General features: G+C 36.1%; 1 protein-coding gene across 2 annotated transcripts in view; it reads right to left on the reverse strand.

Annotated features, from left to right (window-relative positions):
• Positions 1-9,775: 9,775 nt before the first annotated feature.
• Positions 9,776-18,574, reverse strand: part of znf385d (zinc finger protein 385D) — an 80,618-nt gene continuing 71,819 nt past the window's right edge. The window contains exons 5-8 of one of the 2 annotated variants that reach the window (XM_055211386.2): positions 16,246-16,518; positions 12,974-13,155; positions 11,496-11,597; positions 9,776-11,017 (exon numbers count right to left, since the gene is read on the reverse strand). In XM_055211386.2, coding sequence (XP_055067361.1) covers positions 10,787-11,017; positions 11,496-11,597; positions 12,974-13,155; positions 16,246-16,518 — 788 coding nt within the window. In that variant the 3' untranslated portion in view covers positions 9,776-10,786. Of the gene's footprint in view, positions 11,021-11,495; positions 11,598-12,973; positions 13,156-16,245; positions 16,519-18,574 lie in introns of both variants that reach the window. The other variant, XM_055211385.2, reaches the window with a different exon arrangement.

Raw genomic sequence — 18,574 nt, forward strand, 5'->3', positions numbered from 1 at the left:
TCTCTTGACAGAAAGGCAATATAATATACAAAACTATATTATCAGGGGTGTACAAAGACCTTTAATAATGAACTGTTATGTGTTTATTACCTTAGAACAAGACCTTTTTATCTACATACAAAGAGGGTCCCCTTACATGGAAGTCGCCATTTTGTGCCGCCATTTTTCTACAGAAGCCCTTAATGGACAATTTTTTTACCAAGTTATGATGACATGTTTGTCCGGTGGCAGCTACAGTAGCTTCTCTATGTGTTTCAAAAGCAAGGGGTGGGCAGTGGACTACGCCGTTGGTTGCAATTCGCAACCTCACCACTAGATGCCGCTAAAATGTACACACTGCACCTTTAAATGTTCTGATTTCTTTGTATGAAATTAATATTTGGCTTGATGGCTACATCTGGTGGAAATTTTGTGTCAATAGCCCAGAAATCCCCCTACCGACAAAAATGCTGATGTGCCAAACACCCACCTTCCCCGCTGTATGTATTGATGCATAATACAAGGATGGTTAGATAAAGGATCATGGATAGCTCTATCTATTATAGGCAGATATATAAACAATATCCACCTTTAGTATATACACAGAAGTTTATTAAATTATTTAAACTAAAGCAGGTATTACAACAAACCCTCTATTTGTTACAACCCACCTATGGGGTAACGTTTGCACTCCTGTCACTTTCGGTGTAATTGTTCGATAACGGTAGCTCCCACAAACAAACTTTAAGTGTTCATTTGTAGCAGAGATGTGTGTGTTGGTTGTATAAAAAAATATGAATTTAATTTAAATATTTTTTGAATTATAGATGCCAAAAAGTGTTAGGTTGTGCCCCGCTCTCCTCTATACTGAATTCTGTTTAGTTTACCTAAAGTAAAAAGTGGCACAGCAGCTTACACCACTTTCCTTAAACATGCAAAAGCAACATTTCCATTTATGCATTGAAAGCGACTTACAGTGCATTACAAGGTATACATTTATAAGTAGGCTATGTCTGTTCCCTGGGTTTGAACCCATGACCTATTGTGCTGCTAATCCATACTTTAAAACTAAACTGGAACATTTACATATTAATGTTGCATTCACATGGGTTATATGAATATTTTATAAAGATATGCATATTTCCATGTTTCAACTTTCACATACCCGGTGTTCATTTCATAAACTATTTTGGCTCATTTGAATTGGCCCTCTTGTTCTCTCAGCACCATTTAACACATTTTGCAATGTTAAACAACAATGAATAATCTGTCAGGAAATTGCCAGTTTCTTGTCCAGTTTTTGCAAGTGTTTGCATGCTTTTTGACAGTCATATGCTCCGGTGCGTTTATTCACATGACATTTAGGGATCAGATTATTGGGGACATTAGTGCGAAAGAGCAAAGATGCTGTAAGCAGGTCACACGCTAAATACGCCTGCCAAGCACTGGCCCATAGAGATGAATATGAATTGGCAGAGACGGCTCTCTTCAGGTTTGAATTGCACAACTATAGATCATCTTCCAAGAGCACATTTTCAATCCAATCTGACTATGTGCATATTTTTTTAAACAGTGAATAGTATTAAAATAATAACATCTTTCACATTTCAATCACCAGTGAAACCTTGGTGAATTAAACACACCCCATCTATTTTCATTCAATACAGCTGCATGCTACATTACCTCCAGGTCAAATCTCCAGTAATTAGTTGTATATTAATGACTCCTCTTTTCAGATGAAACGACTCTTCTTCAGTCAGTGCCTGACGTGTAGATGATCTCTATTTTTCTTACTTAAAAGACCTCATAATTGAGTCATTGAGGATAACCAACCTGTCACTTATATCTAAAGGATAATGCTCATAATTAATGGTTCAGTGTTGACTGAAATCTAACACAGGCTTGTTAAAGACTCACTCAACGTGATCTATAAAATTGCAAGGGACAAGTTAGGTTACCCATGATGCATCATGTCGAGTCGACTGTTCCTCTGTGCGGCTTGCAGGTCTGCATGCATTTAGCAGGTTACAGTCGAAACCTGCAGGAATAAAGAGATCCGGTTCCTCTTGGACCTGAATGCTAATTACTGCATTTGTCACGATCAGAAATCAAAGCGGCACAAGGACGACCGGAGCGCTCGAATTCCCCCGCACGTCCTCTGAGATTTACAGCAATAGTCATGTTCTATTAGTCTTCTTTAGATCTTCCCCCAGGCACTTGGAAAAGATGTTTTAAGTGCTGTACGCTGCACTGGCAGGGTATAAAATTATATTTTCAAAAATACATTTACCGCCTGAAGACCCAAAGACACATCTGGTGATTCGATTGCATTGGATCGGTTTGTAAAACTGTAATGAAATTTTCATTTAAAAAATAAATTGGGTCAACACTGAAACATGCACATGTTCCACTAGCATTTCTAAACGTGATCATCTGAGAGCATTATTATAGAAATCTTGGTAACAAATTACAATAAGGTTGTATTTGTTAACATTAATTCATTTTTTTGTCAGCATTTACTAATACATTTATAAAAGGGCTAGGGCTGTCAAAAGATTAATCACATGCAAAATAAAAGTTTGTGTTTGCATAAAAATATTTATGTAAAATATAAATACATAAAAAAAATAAAAAAAATAAAAAGGATTTCTAAGTGGGCTATTGGCACAAAAAATCCACCAGATGTAGCCATCAAGCCAAATATTGAATTCATACAAAGAAATCAGAACATTTAAGTATACTACAGTAAGCTGTAATCTCAACAAAGGCTTGTCTACAAAGTATTAAATAAAGTGTGTTCAATACTTATTCCCTGTGTCATTTCACTTTATTTATTATGACTCAACTTGTATACTTAAATGTTCTGATTTATTTCCCCCGCTGTAAATGATTTAAGATTAATGTTTAAAAATCACATTGTTTTTATTTCTATTGAAATTGTAAATTATTTGTAGTAAAACCTTTGGTTCTCTTTAAAAGTCGTTTTCTTTCAGTCACAGAAGTTAAATTAGCAGGCTTTTAATTGCTGTAAATGTATAGATAGCCTACATGATCAATGTAATCTTAAAAAAATAATTTACACATTTGCAAGAAAGTGGTTGGACTCAAAAAATACTTTATTTGTATTAAACTGGACATAAAGAATTTACAAATGTGTGGAAAGCCGTAACGTTTCAGTGCTCGGACATCGCCGTCAGTGTTTTGAAAAGCATTACTTAAAAAAGATCTCACTTTACCATATTCACAGGTACAACGTCATTATATACAATAAATCCATGGGGTAGCATTTAAAAAACATTTAAAAATAAATGCAATATTTGCATTTATTTAAAGCAAAACATTCAATTACTTACCAGGCTACAGGTGAGGCAGCTCTTTACGCCTTCTAACGTCTTGGCCAATCGTTAGGTCCAAGAGATTCAATAATAATCTTTTATATTTTAATCCTTTAATTTTTCATATTTAAACACGTTTTTGTGCCGCCGTTTGTTTTGGTATAGATGGGGAGGGAAGCAGCAGCTTATTTGATTTTAAAGAGACAGCACCCAAAACAGCACATGCCCAAAAATGGGCCTTTTCAACATGATCTACAGTGTATTCGGACATAAAAACTTCACAGCCACATTCTGAGGTCACTTGAAACTAATATTACATTTTGGAAAATTGCTATATTAGGTGACCTTTAACTAACATTTAACAAAGATGAATACATGGTTATAAACTATATTGCTTATTTTTAATACATGTTAATACATTTACAGTACTAGTGTTAACCAATTTAACCCTATTAGATCAAATGCAAATGATTTTGTTTAGGGGTGAACTGCATCTCTAAACAGGACAGATGCATTGTTGTGTTTACATGTTAACCTACTACAGTATCTACAGTATATATATAACCTGTCACAGTATTCTTTGATTGGTTTATTTATTCTAATCAATAACAGGCTGGATAAACAGAAATGGATTTGGGTCCTGGTTCAGCAAAAAAAGAAATCAGTGAACTAACCTTTGTCTTAAACAAAACACCGACTCTTACATACAGATGTTCAACATCAGCATTGAGGAGACGGACAGACGCCAAGCATTTCGTTCTCCTAACATTACTGTTTGACTGTTTGTTCATTGGCTTCAGTGCGTCTGGAAGCGGGGGAGAGGAGCTGCTCCCATCAGTTTTCAGCACGGATCAAGTCCGAGCACGGATTTATGCAACAGCATTCCAGAAAGTTCACGAGAAGGTCTACAGAGTCCATTCAGCTCCCTGCCTGATGACTTATGGGTTTTAGACAAATATGAGTCATACAGTATGTCGAAGAGAAGATTAATGACAGGAGTGTTTCGAACAGCACACAACACCTGGAAACCAATACTTGTTTTACAACAATGTTTAGATTGGCTTTTTATAGACACTTTAGTTCTGCTTGAACAGCGGTGCGATTTTAGATCGTAGTGATTATTGATGCACGTATGACTCACTTTTACCGTCTAATGGACCAATGCAAGCAAAGTCGAGTGGAAACCATACAAGGAGAAGTTCTTCCTAAAACAATCGCTTTGTAAATGTTTACTCAATCTTGTGCTCTTTTCTACACCAAAATTATGACTCGTGTGCATTAATCTCAGTCTTCTGAAACAATAATAAAGTTTTGTATGAGGAACATTTGAGCTGTTATTCTTTTCCCTGGTGGAGGCTTCTCCAGCGGCTGAATTATGTCCAAAAAACAATCTCTGTACATGCATGAGTGAATTAATATTTCAAATAAACAAGATAACAAAGCAGGATTCTTTATTTGAAATTGTTTGTTTGTTTCACATTGCAAGGAAAGACAGAAGCTTCATGACCCTAGCAGCTGATGTAATATTCATTAGATTTTTTCCAGGGACATTTTCCGGTGAAAGGCCTGGTAACTCGCACACACACACATACAAAAAACCTTAAGCAAACACACTCCTACAAATTTACATATTCATCTGTTTTGCATACATTTCACTATATCTTTTAACCTTGCTTTGACATGAATCAGTAGATTTTACTTTGGAAATCAAGCACTTTTCTTCCACCGTGTCCCGCTTCACATATACACATTTACATTTCATTTCTGCTGGAACAAATTTACTTTTACTTTGCAATTACTGCAGTTTCATAAAAAAATTATGGCATGACCATAAAAAATGAAACATAATACATTTAAATGCATTAGGGCTGCAAGATATATCAAAATTGTTGAAATACCGCAAATGTGCATATTGCAATGCTTTGCAATAACAATGATTTACACTTCAAAAAGTTACGTTTGTAAGTTTTGGGTCGATGCAGATAGCAAAGAGGCTTGTGAGAAAGAGTATTTTATTATCATTTTAATTGATTTTGTAAATCTGAAAGTTTAGCAAGTTATCACATATCACAATTTTCTTCAATACCCTGCAGCCCGAATGTAATGTGCATGTAACAAATCTCCATGACATACACTCGAAAAAATGCTGTGTTATTTTCAACCCAGCACTGGGTCAGAAAGCTATGCTGAGTTGTTTTAACCCATTGTTGGGTCAAATATAAACATTTTCTGGGTTTATTTAACCCAACAGCTGGGTTTGTCTCTTATTGACCCAACACTGGGTCTTACTGAAACCTATGAAGAATAAGAACACATGAACTTCTTTAATGCTCAGATTTTCTTTTATGGACTTGAGGTTTTTTGTTTAGAAACGCATGTTCCAGTTAAGAGGTAAAATATTTCATTTCTGTCCCTCAAATGCAGAAGTGGGCATGGAGGGCCACCGTCCCGCAAAGTCCAGCTCCAACCCTAATCAAACACACCCGAAAATCTGCAGGATTACTTGGAAATGACATTCAGGTGGGTTTGATCAGGGTTGGAGCCAAAGTCTGCAGGACAGTAGCCCTCCAGGACCAGGAATGTCCACCCCTGCTCAAACGGCACCAAATGGGATTTACAAAAATAAAGTTGTTTTCAAACTAATTGGAAGTTTTTAAAAAGGTTAGCCAAATACTCCACATAATCCATCAGTGGGACAAACTAATAGTCCCACTATTAGTAATAGTTTGGATCTTTATACAGTTAAAGTAAAGGTTGGATCTACTAAAAAATACTTTAATTGGTAACACCTAAAATTTTAAGCTTTTTCAACATAAATTTTGCACTTTAACTCTTTCACCGCCATTGACGAGATATCTCGTCAATTAACAGAAAACGCTTCCCCGCCAATGACGAGATTTTCCGTCTTTCCGCAATACCGCTATTATCCACCAGGTGGCGCCCTTCTGCAACTTTTTAAACCCGGAAGTATTGCCCTATGGCAAGCGGCTGCATGTCCGTGTCTGTTTTAAAGATCGCTCTGAATGGGATCTCTATGAAAAGTCCGTCACAAAAATGGAATTATCTCTGCTTTTTGCTCAAAATGTGGTGTTTTTGCAGAAACCTACCCATATTCAAAAGCTGATTACAAAAGAACCGATGAAACGGGTTTTTTTTGTTTGAAAGCAGAGGGTCTGTTCTTTCATTTGGTATATTGTATGTTTATATATTTAAAGAAGAACATTTTCTGGAAGGCATTAAACTTTGATGAAAATCATGAAAAACGCTGGCGCTGGCTGGCAACTTTTTGAAAAAACGCTGGCGGTGAAAGAGTTAAAGGTACAATGTGTAAAATTTAGAACAGTGGTCTTCAACATGGTGCCTGCGTGCTCAGAGCGTGTTTAGTCATTGTCTCAGATGATGACGTGCTTATCCCGTGGCGGCTACCATAGCTTTACTATGCAATTCACAGTCTCACCACTAGATGCCGCTAAAACTCCCTGACTGCACCTTTAAGTGGTGTGTATAAATTCTAGCAAAATCTAGTGGTGACACTGTGAATTGCAACCAACAGCTCACCCCTCATTTTCAAAAAGCACATGGTAGCCATCACAGGACAAACACGTCGTCGTCCGAGACGACGTATGGATGAAACAAGCTCTCTTTAGAGCAGTATGTCCGTTTAGGGCTTAGAAACATGATGCCGATTTCCATGTTAGAGGGCCTGCGTTGTATGGATATAAAGCGGCTCATTCTAAGGTAATAAAAACAATACAGTTCACTATGTAAGGTCTTTATACACCACTAATAATATTGTTATGTATATTATTTGCATTTCTGTCAAGAGAACATTCTAAAAGTTACACAATTCACCTTTTAGTTGAAAAAAACTTTCATTTTTAGGTGGTACCAATTGAAATAATTTTAAACCAACTTTCACTTTTTACAGAGTACAGACCAGATTACAGTGTTTACACTTTTTAGAGAAATTAACCTGTGAGTAATGACTGTGAAAATTAAATTGGGATTGAAGTATTGTAATATCAAAAATGACATGTTACAGATACATGGAGTCTGCGTTCATGAACTTACACAGATTTGACACAATGTAATGTCAGTGTTAGGCCGCATTTACATTGCATGTTTGAAGTGACTCAATTCCGATTTTGCCACACCAAAAGATTTTTTAAATTTATCAGATTTTCAAAATGTGAACATGATGAAAAATAATCGTTGATTTAACACATTTGTTCCTATAGTTTGTGAAGTGCCATTATGTGGTCATGACAGCACACCACGCAACATCAGATTAAAGAGGCCATGGCATAAGACTTTTTAAGATGTCAAATAAATCTTTGGTGTCCCCAGAGCACATATGTGAAGTTTTAGCTCAAAATACCATATAAATAATTTATTATAGCATGTTAAAATTGCCACTTTGTAGGTGTGTGCAAAAATGTGCCGTTTTGGGTGTGTCCTTTAAAATGAAAATGAGCTGATAAATTGAAACACTGATCACAATGATGGTGGTTTGTTACAACTCAGTTGTGCTTTTCTCTGCACTAAATGGCAGTGCTGTGGTTGGATAGTGCAGATTAAGGGGCGGTATTATCATAATAAGAGCTCCTTATGACATCATAAGGGGAGCCAAATTTCAACGACTTATTTTTGCATGCGCTTGTAGAGAATGGTTTACCAAAACTAAGTTACTGGGTTGATCTTTTTCACATTTTCTAGGTTGATAGAAGCACTGGGGACCCAATCATATCACTTAAACATGGAAAAAGTCAGATTTTCGTGCCACGGCCCCTTTAACAAATAACGCAAGTCTCAGCTGAGAACACAGAAAATCGCGCGAAGATCTCACAATGTTTCTCGTGGCCAAACGTGACTTCACAGTAAACAAACATGGCAAACAAGGGCATAAAGAAATTAATACAATGGACTGCTTTTTCAGCTCACTTTCTGATTCGGTATCGTTTCGTTTCACGTGAAAATCAACAGCGTGTGTGCGTTTGTCCTTGGGGATTCCCCCACACAACAAGATTTCTGAACATGTTGAATATTTACGATTTGCAATTGGATTTACGTGCTTCAGAGCAGATTCAGACACTCTTAACACACCGCACACCACAGGAAAATTTGACAAGATAATCGGTTCAACCATGAAGACGACCGGGACTCTTGTGGTGTGCAGGAATAAAGAGCATACACTGCAAAAAAATTATTTTCAAAAAAAATAAATGTTTATTAGTATTTTTGTCTTGTTTTCAGTAAAACTATCTAAAACTTCTTAAATTAAGATGCTTTTTCTTGATGAGCAAAACGACCCAAGAAAATACGTCTAGCTTTTAGACCAAAAATATCAAATTTAAGTGATTTTGTGCACAAAACAAGCAAAAAAATCTACCAATGGGTTAAGCATTTTTTTCTTGAATTTAGTGTTTAAGAAAAAAGTTCAAGATTTTTTTTCTTACCCCATTGGCAGATTGTTTGCTTGTTTTATGCACAAAATCACTTAAATTTGATGTTTTTGGTGTGAAAACTAGACTTATTTTCTTGGGTCGTTTTGCTCATCAAACCCAATCCCAAGAAAACCCAAGAAAAATCAATTTTAATTTAATACTAAGATTTTTTTCCTTGAAAATCATTTTTTGCAGTGTATGTGGACATAAATCGGATATGAATTTGGATACATGCATTCGCGTCCGCAATGTATGCGCACAGATTGGATATTCCCATGTCAAGACATGTCGTGCGTCATTAAAAATGTGACGCTGGCAAATGACATCAACTCAGATGGACACCATACACCGCGGTGACGTGACTACTCTTAGCAGCGCAATGGGGGACGACGGCTCCGTTTAGTGGAGTAATGGTAAAGTTTTATGTTTTGTTACAGAAATAAAGCTTTATAAACTTGTATAATCATTTTGTCTGTATCCATTGCATAACGCAAAATTTTACTTCCTTTTAAGCTGTCCAGGTCAGTATGTCTACCTTAAATTGGTTTGCCAAGTGTTTAGTGTAAATGCTGATATCGGATACGAGCTGCATTTTAAAAGATGATGTAAGCGGGTTGGCAAAAAAATCAGATACAATTAAAAAAATTGGAATTGGGCATCAAAATTTGCTATGTAAATCCAGCCTTAAAGTCATTTTCTTATCTGTCTCATTATTTTTTTCGGACACAAAGTGAGCTCTAGCATACCGAGCCCCTAAGGTGACATTGGAATTAAAAAAATCTAAAGTTTAGTTTCATGTGCTCACGTGAAACCTTCATGTGCAGTATTTATTTTTCAAGTTTAGTTTCACGTGCCCATGTGAAACTATCGCGTGCGCACATGAATCTATTGCATGTGCGCTCGAATCTGTTGCGTGCCCTCGTGAAACTATCGCGTGCGCACTTGAATCTATCGCATGTGCGCTCGAATCTATTGCGTGCGCTCGTGAAACTATCGCATGTGCACGTGAAAGCGATAGATTCACGTGCGCACACGAAACTAAACATGACAGTTTCACGTGTGCACGCGATAGTTTCACAAAACTATAGTTTTCGCGAAACTAAACTTTATTTAATTTTTGCTCTATGTCCCCTTAGGGCCTCCATACTAGCAAAAATACTCAAAGACTTTTTTTCATTTTTGTAATGTGACAACTCCTACAGACATCCCATCTCACACTACTGGACCCATCACCCATCATTACAAATGAAGTATTGATCCTCTCATTACATTAACAGCTGAAAGTCATGTAAAGCAGTGAACATCTACAACCAAAACAGCTTAAAGTGCGACAGCAGTCAAATAAAACCTCCCATAACATCCCAAATTGAATCCCAAAAGTACATTTTCTCAGTATATACTCATACACATATTCATTGTGTATCATTTTCTTCTTCAGTAAACACAAACTGAACACAAAAACTGCTCTTACTTTCTGTACAACAAATGCACATTGAAATAAAAGCATTAGAAACAGATCTGTGTGGCAGATTTGAGTCAGTCCTCCAAAGCACTGAAACATATTGACTGCAACAATTTCTTGGCTTGAATAATAGCATGATTCATTCAAATATGTTTGTGATATTTTTATATGGTAAAAGATTTGTGGTATTTTTATCATTCTGGGGCTTGTCAATGTAAATCACGATCTTGTTCCCATTACAAGGAACAGCTCGGACCTTCTGCATAACATCAACTCTTGTGTTTCACAGAAGACAGAAAATAATACAGTTAAGATCAACATGATGGTGCGTATATTATACTCACATTTTCTTCAAAGTTGTACACATTGTACCATGATGATAATGAACGAACAATTCACCAGGACATTTATAGCTTCAGTGTGTCGCATAAAAATGACAATGCATAGTTACCTGGTTTGGGTTTTTGTTTTCCAATTATTGCGATATGTCGCATTAGACGTGGACTGTGAGCCCGGTGTGAGGAAATGGTGCGATGATCCAAGCACATGAGGTCAGAGTTCAAAGGTCAATAAGGGGCAAACAGTACAGGCGTGTGAGCAGTCCTGATTGGCCCCGGGGAGGGACGGAGCAAAGTGGCAGGGAGGGTCTGAGTCTGAAAGAGGGCGGGGTTATGGCAGGCACGCAGCGGAAAGGCGGAGCTTACGGCAGCGGCCGCCGCAGCGACAGCTGCCAGGTGCGATGGCAATATCCGGCCTGTCAGAGATGGACACAAATCTTTTCCTATTGGCATCTTTACCTGCTGAGTACAGAACAGGTTGCGTTTATTATTTTACATTCAACTGTATCTTTTAAATATAACTTTTTCTTTGGTTAAAAAAAATAAATCGGTTATTGAACAAATAAAATCAGAAAACTCCAAAATCTCCTTACATTGCCACAATACACAACGGTAAGATTATAACAATAATTTTTAATTTAAGCTATCAGCTACAATTTCACGGGTAATGACCGTAAAGTTTGACTTCAACCCACATAAAGAAAATACATTTCAGATTGCAGCTTTAAATCAGATTGAAGTTAATTACAAAGTCTATTGATTTTAAAATACAACTTAAATCTGTTTAAGCTGGCCCGTTTGATTGCCAAGATATAATATAATCAGCTGTTTTTAAACAAAAACCTTCCTGTTTTTTTCCTGCTTTTATCTGTCAATAACAATTATCTGACCAATTTGCTGGTGCCAGTGAAATAAATAAGACACCAACAATACTCACCGTCTGTTTGATTGGTCCTCTTTGGGTTTTGCTGTAAGGACCGTACTTAGGTTTAGCTGGTTTTCCCGCTGCTCTGTCTTTGTGACGTCTGCTGCTGATGTGCTGAGGTCAATATCACACAATGTGAAGAGTTGATAAACAAATTTATAACAGTGTAATCATTATTTAATGCATTTATTTATTCTTCTGTTGGTACACTGCAAAAAATGATTTTCAAGAAAAAAAATCTTAGTATTTTTGTCCTGTTTTCAGTAAAAATATTTACAAATTCTTATATTAAGATGGTTTATCTTGATGAGCAAAACGACCCAAGAAAATAAGTTTAGTTTTTAGATCAAAAATATCAAATTTAAGTAATTTTGTGCATAAAACAAGCAAAAAAAATCTGCCAATGGTGTAAGCAAAAAAATCTTGAACATTTTTCTTAAACACCAAAAAATTTAACATTTTTTTGCTTGTTTTATGCGCAAAATCACTTAAATTTGATATTTTTGGTCTAATTTATTTCTTAGGTCGTTTGTTTATCAAGAAAAAGCATCTTAATTTAATAATTTTTAGATATTTTTACTGAAAACAAGACAAAATACTAGGAAAATGCTTTCTTGAAAATCATTTTTTTGCAGTGTGATGATCAAAATGTTTGCTGATCAACATTTTTCTTGAATTTTTCTTGAATTTAGATTTAGAAATTTAGAAAATATTTTTTTGCTTACCCTATTGGCAGACTTTTTTGCTTGTTTTATGCACAAAATCACTTAAATTTGATATTTTGGTCTAAAAACTTGACTTGTATTTTTGGTCGTTTTGCTCATCAAGAAAAAGCATCTTTATTTAAGAATTTTTCGATAATTTTACTGAAAACAAGACAAAAATACTAAGAATTTTTATTTTTTTTTTTTTTTTGCATCTTGTATTATTGTTTGTATGGCTCTCTTGCATCTGTAAGTGCAGTGCAAAAAAATACTTTTTTACCTAATATTTTTGTCTTGATTTTTAGTAGAAATTCTTAAATTAAGAACCTTTTTTTGATGAGCAAAATGACCTAAGAAAATAAATCTAGTTTATAGACCAAAATATACAATTTAAGCGAATTTGTGCTTAACACAAGCAAAAAGTATTTGCCAACGGGGTGAGAAAAAGTTTACTTTTTTCATAAACACTTAATTCAAGAATGTTTCTTATTCCATTGGCAGATTTTTTTGCTTGTTTTAAGCACAAATTAGCTTAAATTTGATATTTTTGGTCTAAAAACTAGACTTATTTTCCTCAATAATCAAGGTCAATTTGCTTATCAAGAAAATACATCTTAATTTAAGAATTTTTGATATTTGTACTGAAAACAAGACAAAAATACTAAGTAAGAATGCCAATTTTTGCAGTGCATGCTTTTTTACTTTTAGTTCCAACAAACAAATTACCAATAAGAATAATTATTGAAACATGACGCATTGCATTTTACGTAAAAATGTTATCTTCACCTGTTTGAGCTGCGTCTCTGAATTGACGTGCACGTCGCAGGTTTCACAGTGAAACATCTTGTTCTGCAGGCCCGTGTCTGTTTTGGTGGGTGTCGTTAGTTTGCTTTTAACCCCCGGTCTGGGAAAAGATTTGATGGAACCGCTTCCAGTGCGAGCCTCCAGCATGGTTTTGTGCTTTGTGCCTGAGGAACAAAACATGGCATCTATAAAACATTTATCATCTTAATGAGACACAAGAGAAAACAAACCCATACGGACTGAACTATAGTCTTCTGGACTGCTACTTTTAATTTATCAAAGAAATATTTTTTTTTGTGGCAACTATTATGCCATTGTAAATTGTTTTCTATGTATTATTAGTACTCGGGATAAATTAATATATTTTCTGCTGCACTGTGTAAGTAATGTGCTGCCTTTATTTTACGGTAATATGCCCAGAGTCATAATAGATCATAAAAATTAGGTATTTTTCACACTCCATTTTATCTGTATTCATTAAAATGATGCTTTAATAAAGGAATTTAAGCCTTGAGCCAAACCAACCAACTTGGTTAAATCACAACATTACAATACAACACAACGAGGTGTGTATACAGCGCTGTAAACAACACATTTGTGCTCATTGAATTCTTCGAGAGGTTAAATGTCATTTTTTCATACAAAAGCCTTCAAAAAAGCAACTTTTAAAATGTTTTAAAGATTAAGCCAGATTTATTAATTTATACTTTATTACAATATTTGAAAAAGCTTTAGTTTTATCATCGCTAGCTATAGTTTGCTAATGTTACCTACCAAAATTCAATGTGTCTATTGAGATATTGAAAGTGTTATTGCTCACAGTTATGGTACATGTTTAAAGAGCACCTATTTCATTGCTAAAAACAACATTATTTTGTGTATTTGGTGTAATACAATATGTTTGCGTGGTTTATGGTTAAAAAAAACATTATTTTACACATTCCCTTACATTTTTGTAGCTCCAGATTTTATTTTCTTCCTGAAACGCATGGATTTAAAAAAAGTTGTGTGTCCCTGATTGGCTAGCTAATCTGTACATTGTGATTTGCCTGAATACCTCTGACGTCAGCAGGAAATGTGACGCTCCTTACCATGTTTGAAAGATTTGCTCACAATGCAATGCTAACAGAAGTTAACTTACAGGCTGTGAGTCTGAAGTGTGAGGAATTATGATAATGTTGGTCTTGTCTACATCACCAATCCCAGGAAGTAAATGTTGGCTACAATCCGTGTGTTTGTTGTAGTCCAAGAAAAGAGATTTACGTTGGAGACGATGGGCTCCATTTTAACGATCTAAGCGCATTGTCTAAAGCGCACAGCGCAACGTCTAAATGGGCGAGTCCGAATCCACTTTTGCAATTTAACGACGGGAAAAATGGTTTGTGCGTCGAGCGCATGGTCGAAAAGGGTTGTTCCTATTCTCCTAATGAGTAATGGGTGTGTTTTGGGCATAACGTGCAATAAACCAATGAGAGTCTCAGCTCTCATCCCCTTTAAAAGCCTGTTGCGCTGGCGCTATGTCTAATCCCCATTTAGATGACGGACTTTGTAAACTGAAAAACTGAGCGGAGTAAGAAGATCCCCAGTTTAAGATTAATGTTAAATAATTGTGTTGTTTTTTACTTGTATTGAAATTGTTATTTTTTTAATTAAAACCTTTAAAACCTGTTTTTTTTAGTCATGGAAGTAAAGATAGCAGGCTTTTAATTGCTTTAAATATATGGCTATCCAATATCATCAAATGTACTCTAAAAATACTTTATTTGTAACAAACAGGAGATAAAGAATTTACAAACGGCTTTCCGCACGTTTCAGCACTTGGACAGCGTCATGATTTTTTTAAAGCATTACTTAAAAATGTTTCACATCTTATCATATCCACAGGTACAGAGTCATCATATAGACTACAATAAATCTGTGAGGTAGCATTAAAAAAAACCATTTAAAAACAGATGCATTTGTTTAAAGCAAAGCATTTATTTACTTACCAGGCTGCAGGTGAAGCAGCTCTTTGCGCCTTCTAACGTCTCATAATTAGTCCTCATTTATATCCAAGAGACTCAATAATAATCTTTTACATTTTAATCCTTTAATCTTTCATATTTAAAAGTGTTTTGTGCTGCTGCACATTCATGTGTGTGATAAGCAAACCCGCGTTGTCGTCCCGATTATAGGCGCATATTACTAATGCGCTCTTTAAAGCAACACTATGTAGTTTTTTGACCTTTAAATAATTTCTCTAAAATTATTTAAGTGATAGAACAACTCTTAACTGGATGAATTCTACTGCTGCTGCAACCTGAGCAGCCTCCTAGCTGCTACAAGCACACTCTGAAAGTCGCGTGGTCGGGTAGAGTACACAGTCCCTCCTCTTCCCCACCTGCAGAAGAGTGTCTGATACCAGGCACTGTTGCGCTTTTTAACCACATGGGGAGCCAATCTTCCATGGAAAATACATAGTGTTGCTTTAAATAACAAAAAAAAAAAAACATATTGCGCAACTTTAGACTTTAGAGCAGGTTTTTGTTGGTCAATGGTGTAGTCTATTTTAATTGCCTCAAAATAGCAACGCGCCAACAATGCGCCTGAACACACCTTGTTTTCAGACCAGAACGCCCATGGGCGCAAAAGAGGGCGCAAATGCATTTGCTATTTAAACAACGTGGTGCTAAACGTGAAAATGAAAATTGCGCAGGGTGGAAACTAGCAACAGACCATTGTGCCGGGTGTAAGATAGAGCCCATGCATGTTTAAGACATCCTAAATAAACAATGTAATATCGCTGTGAAATAAAATTAAGCTTTTATTTGCTAAACAGGCTCATCTTCTTTTCATGACGCGCATTGAACTAATTTAAGAAATCCTTGTTTACATGATGTGCACACATCAAGCATGTGCTTTCTGTGTTCTTGCACTTTACACAAATGGTGCTTATTTTTGTGTCATGTTTTTTTTGGGGGCACAACTGGCATCACGTGTTTTCACCTCTGAATTATCTGGGGGTCTGAATTCATCTGCTTTACATAGTATTTCATATACATTAAAAATAGTAATGATAGTTCAGTTTTACTTTTCTGTGTCTGAGGAAGTCTTTATCAGTATTGAAAATAGTGAGGAAAAGCTATCTTTGTATTTTTAACTTTTGACAGGTCAGGTGTGCGTTTATCAAAAAATAATGCAAACCAATCAGAATAAAGCAATCAACAGCCCCGTGGTATAAATGCAGACATGGATCAGACTAAGATGTTCCTCACCACTATTGTGAGCCTCCAGCTGGGATGCAGAGTTGACGGCCACCTTACAGAGCGAACAGTAAAGGAGACGCAGCGCTTTCTCCTCCTCTGACTCCTCCTCCTCTAGAGTCACTTCACTTTCCTGTTCTGTCGACTGAGGAGGACTGGGCATGGGGGCGTCCTCGCCTCCTTGAGGTACTGAGGTAGACTCTCCCTCTGTGGGGCTCATGTTAGGGCCAGAAATCAGCACAGAAGATGGAGATGCAGGGGCAACGAGATCTTCAGGACCTCCATCTGTAGAAAAAAAAAGGAAATTGGGTAAATATGATTGAGTTTTATGTGTCAGATGGTTGAAACAACATACCTTAGAAATAAACATGAGAAGGTGCATGATGTAAAATGAGGATGTTTTAAAAAATAATGTTAACTAAATCAAATCAAAACTTTAAAATGTTTTTTGCACAACTACAAATTTGCTCAGGAGGATTTCTGAGATGTTGCCACATTTCCTATTGATATATGCCCCCTCCCCCCCAAAAAAAAAAAACATTTTGAAAACGCATCTAATGTGATTAGACTTTTGCATAGTAAATTATAAACATTTTTAAGATCTCTAGCATACATAATATTATCTGGATAAATAAAATCCAGCCCAGTCTCACTAAATTTTGTTGTATAGTCATGTACTTTTTTTATTATTTTTTCGTGATATTATCACAAATTTCCGCGATATTATCACGAATTTCCACGTTTTTCGTGATCGTAACGAATTCCTGTTTTCGTGTGATTATCATGTATTGGTTACTCAACTGTGTTGTCCTATTTTTTTACCATTGTCGCTTCGGTTTAGGGTTAGATTTACATAAAATGACAATAAAATGCCAGGCGAAAATAAATCAGAAAAAATTGTATAAACCAATATATAAAGTGACATTCTAATGCAAGCACCAAATCTAACCCTAAACTAAAGCGAAAATGGTTTAAAAATAGGAAAAAGCAGTTGAGTAACAAATACGTGATAATCACACGAAAACAGCAATTCGTTATACGATCACGAAAAAATGCGGATATTCGTGATAATATCACGAAAAAAGAAAAAAAAAACGGACTATATCACGAAACCTCGTGAGACTGGGTAGAAAAAAATCATATTTGTGAAATACTCTATGATATAAAAATCTGATCATATTAGTGTCCACTAATGTGATTGAATCATCACAACACTAAGACTCACAATAATGCTATCGATTTTTTTCAATTACATACAAAAAATGTTTGTGTATCGGATTGCATGTGGATGAGTAAGTACACTGCAGACACACCATAAAAACAAAAGCTATGATGTCATTGAAGACTTCTTAACCTCTAGATGTTCCTCCAGTACTTTAGTCAATAATGCAAAAGTCCATTAAATCTCTCTTATCTCGGCTGCAGGTCTTCACTGCTGGACTCAGATAGCTTAAAGGAATTCCTTTAATCCACACGAAGAGATAACGCCTGGAAAATAACTATGTCAAATATTGATCGATAACCGGCGTTACCAAAACCAGTTGACATCAAAACGAATTACCCAGAAAAAGATAATCTGCTTTCTGGTTTTCCTCAGATGAGGTCTGGTTTTGGCAGGGTACTCTGATCAATGTCTATAGATGGGGTCTGGACTCTGTACAGTAATAACACAAAGAAGCCACACTTGGACTTGATCGATACTGAATTACGTCTTTCTATTTTGGCGACCCATTAAGTAGAGTCTTTTATTTATCCCAGAGCTGTCTTCTGACCCATGCTTCTGGATCTTCTTTAAAAGAAAAGGAGCACGGACGCGACAGCATATCTTCGCACCTGTCTAGCAGCAACATATGCATTTGGAGCGCAGAGCCGGAGTTCTTCATCCGTGTTGAAAGGCTCACCGGCTGACTAAAGGAGATTAGCTTGTCGAGCCATGCACTGGGACGGCAATGCCAGCGGCAAATGGAGCCATTTCTCTAGCACCAGAAAAGCATTATTGGCCATGACTCCTCGGCACACCGAGAATTTCATTTACACTCCAGTTTCTATTAAATCTGCAGTGGCACAGAAACTTCAGCTGAGTTTGGACACTTAACTTCAGACTGTGAAGAGACTTTACACTACTCTTCTGAAGATTTGGATCTTATGAGAAACCTCATCAAACTTCAATCAAACTTTGTTGGTCACAAACACAATATGACATGCATAGTGAATTGCTTATGATTTCTACCCACAGTAAAAAAGAAAGACAAATTTAAGATTACACTGTCGGATAAATGGTCCCTTGCTGTCACTGGGGCTTTCAAAAAGTACACATCTGCACCTAAATAGTTCATATTAG

This window comes from Misgurnus anguillicaudatus, chromosome 10, assembly GCF_027580225.2.
Source record: "Misgurnus anguillicaudatus chromosome 10, ASM2758022v2, whole genome shotgun sequence".
NCBI classification, from domain to species: domain Eukaryota; kingdom Metazoa; phylum Chordata; class Actinopteri; order Cypriniformes; family Cobitidae; genus Misgurnus; species Misgurnus anguillicaudatus.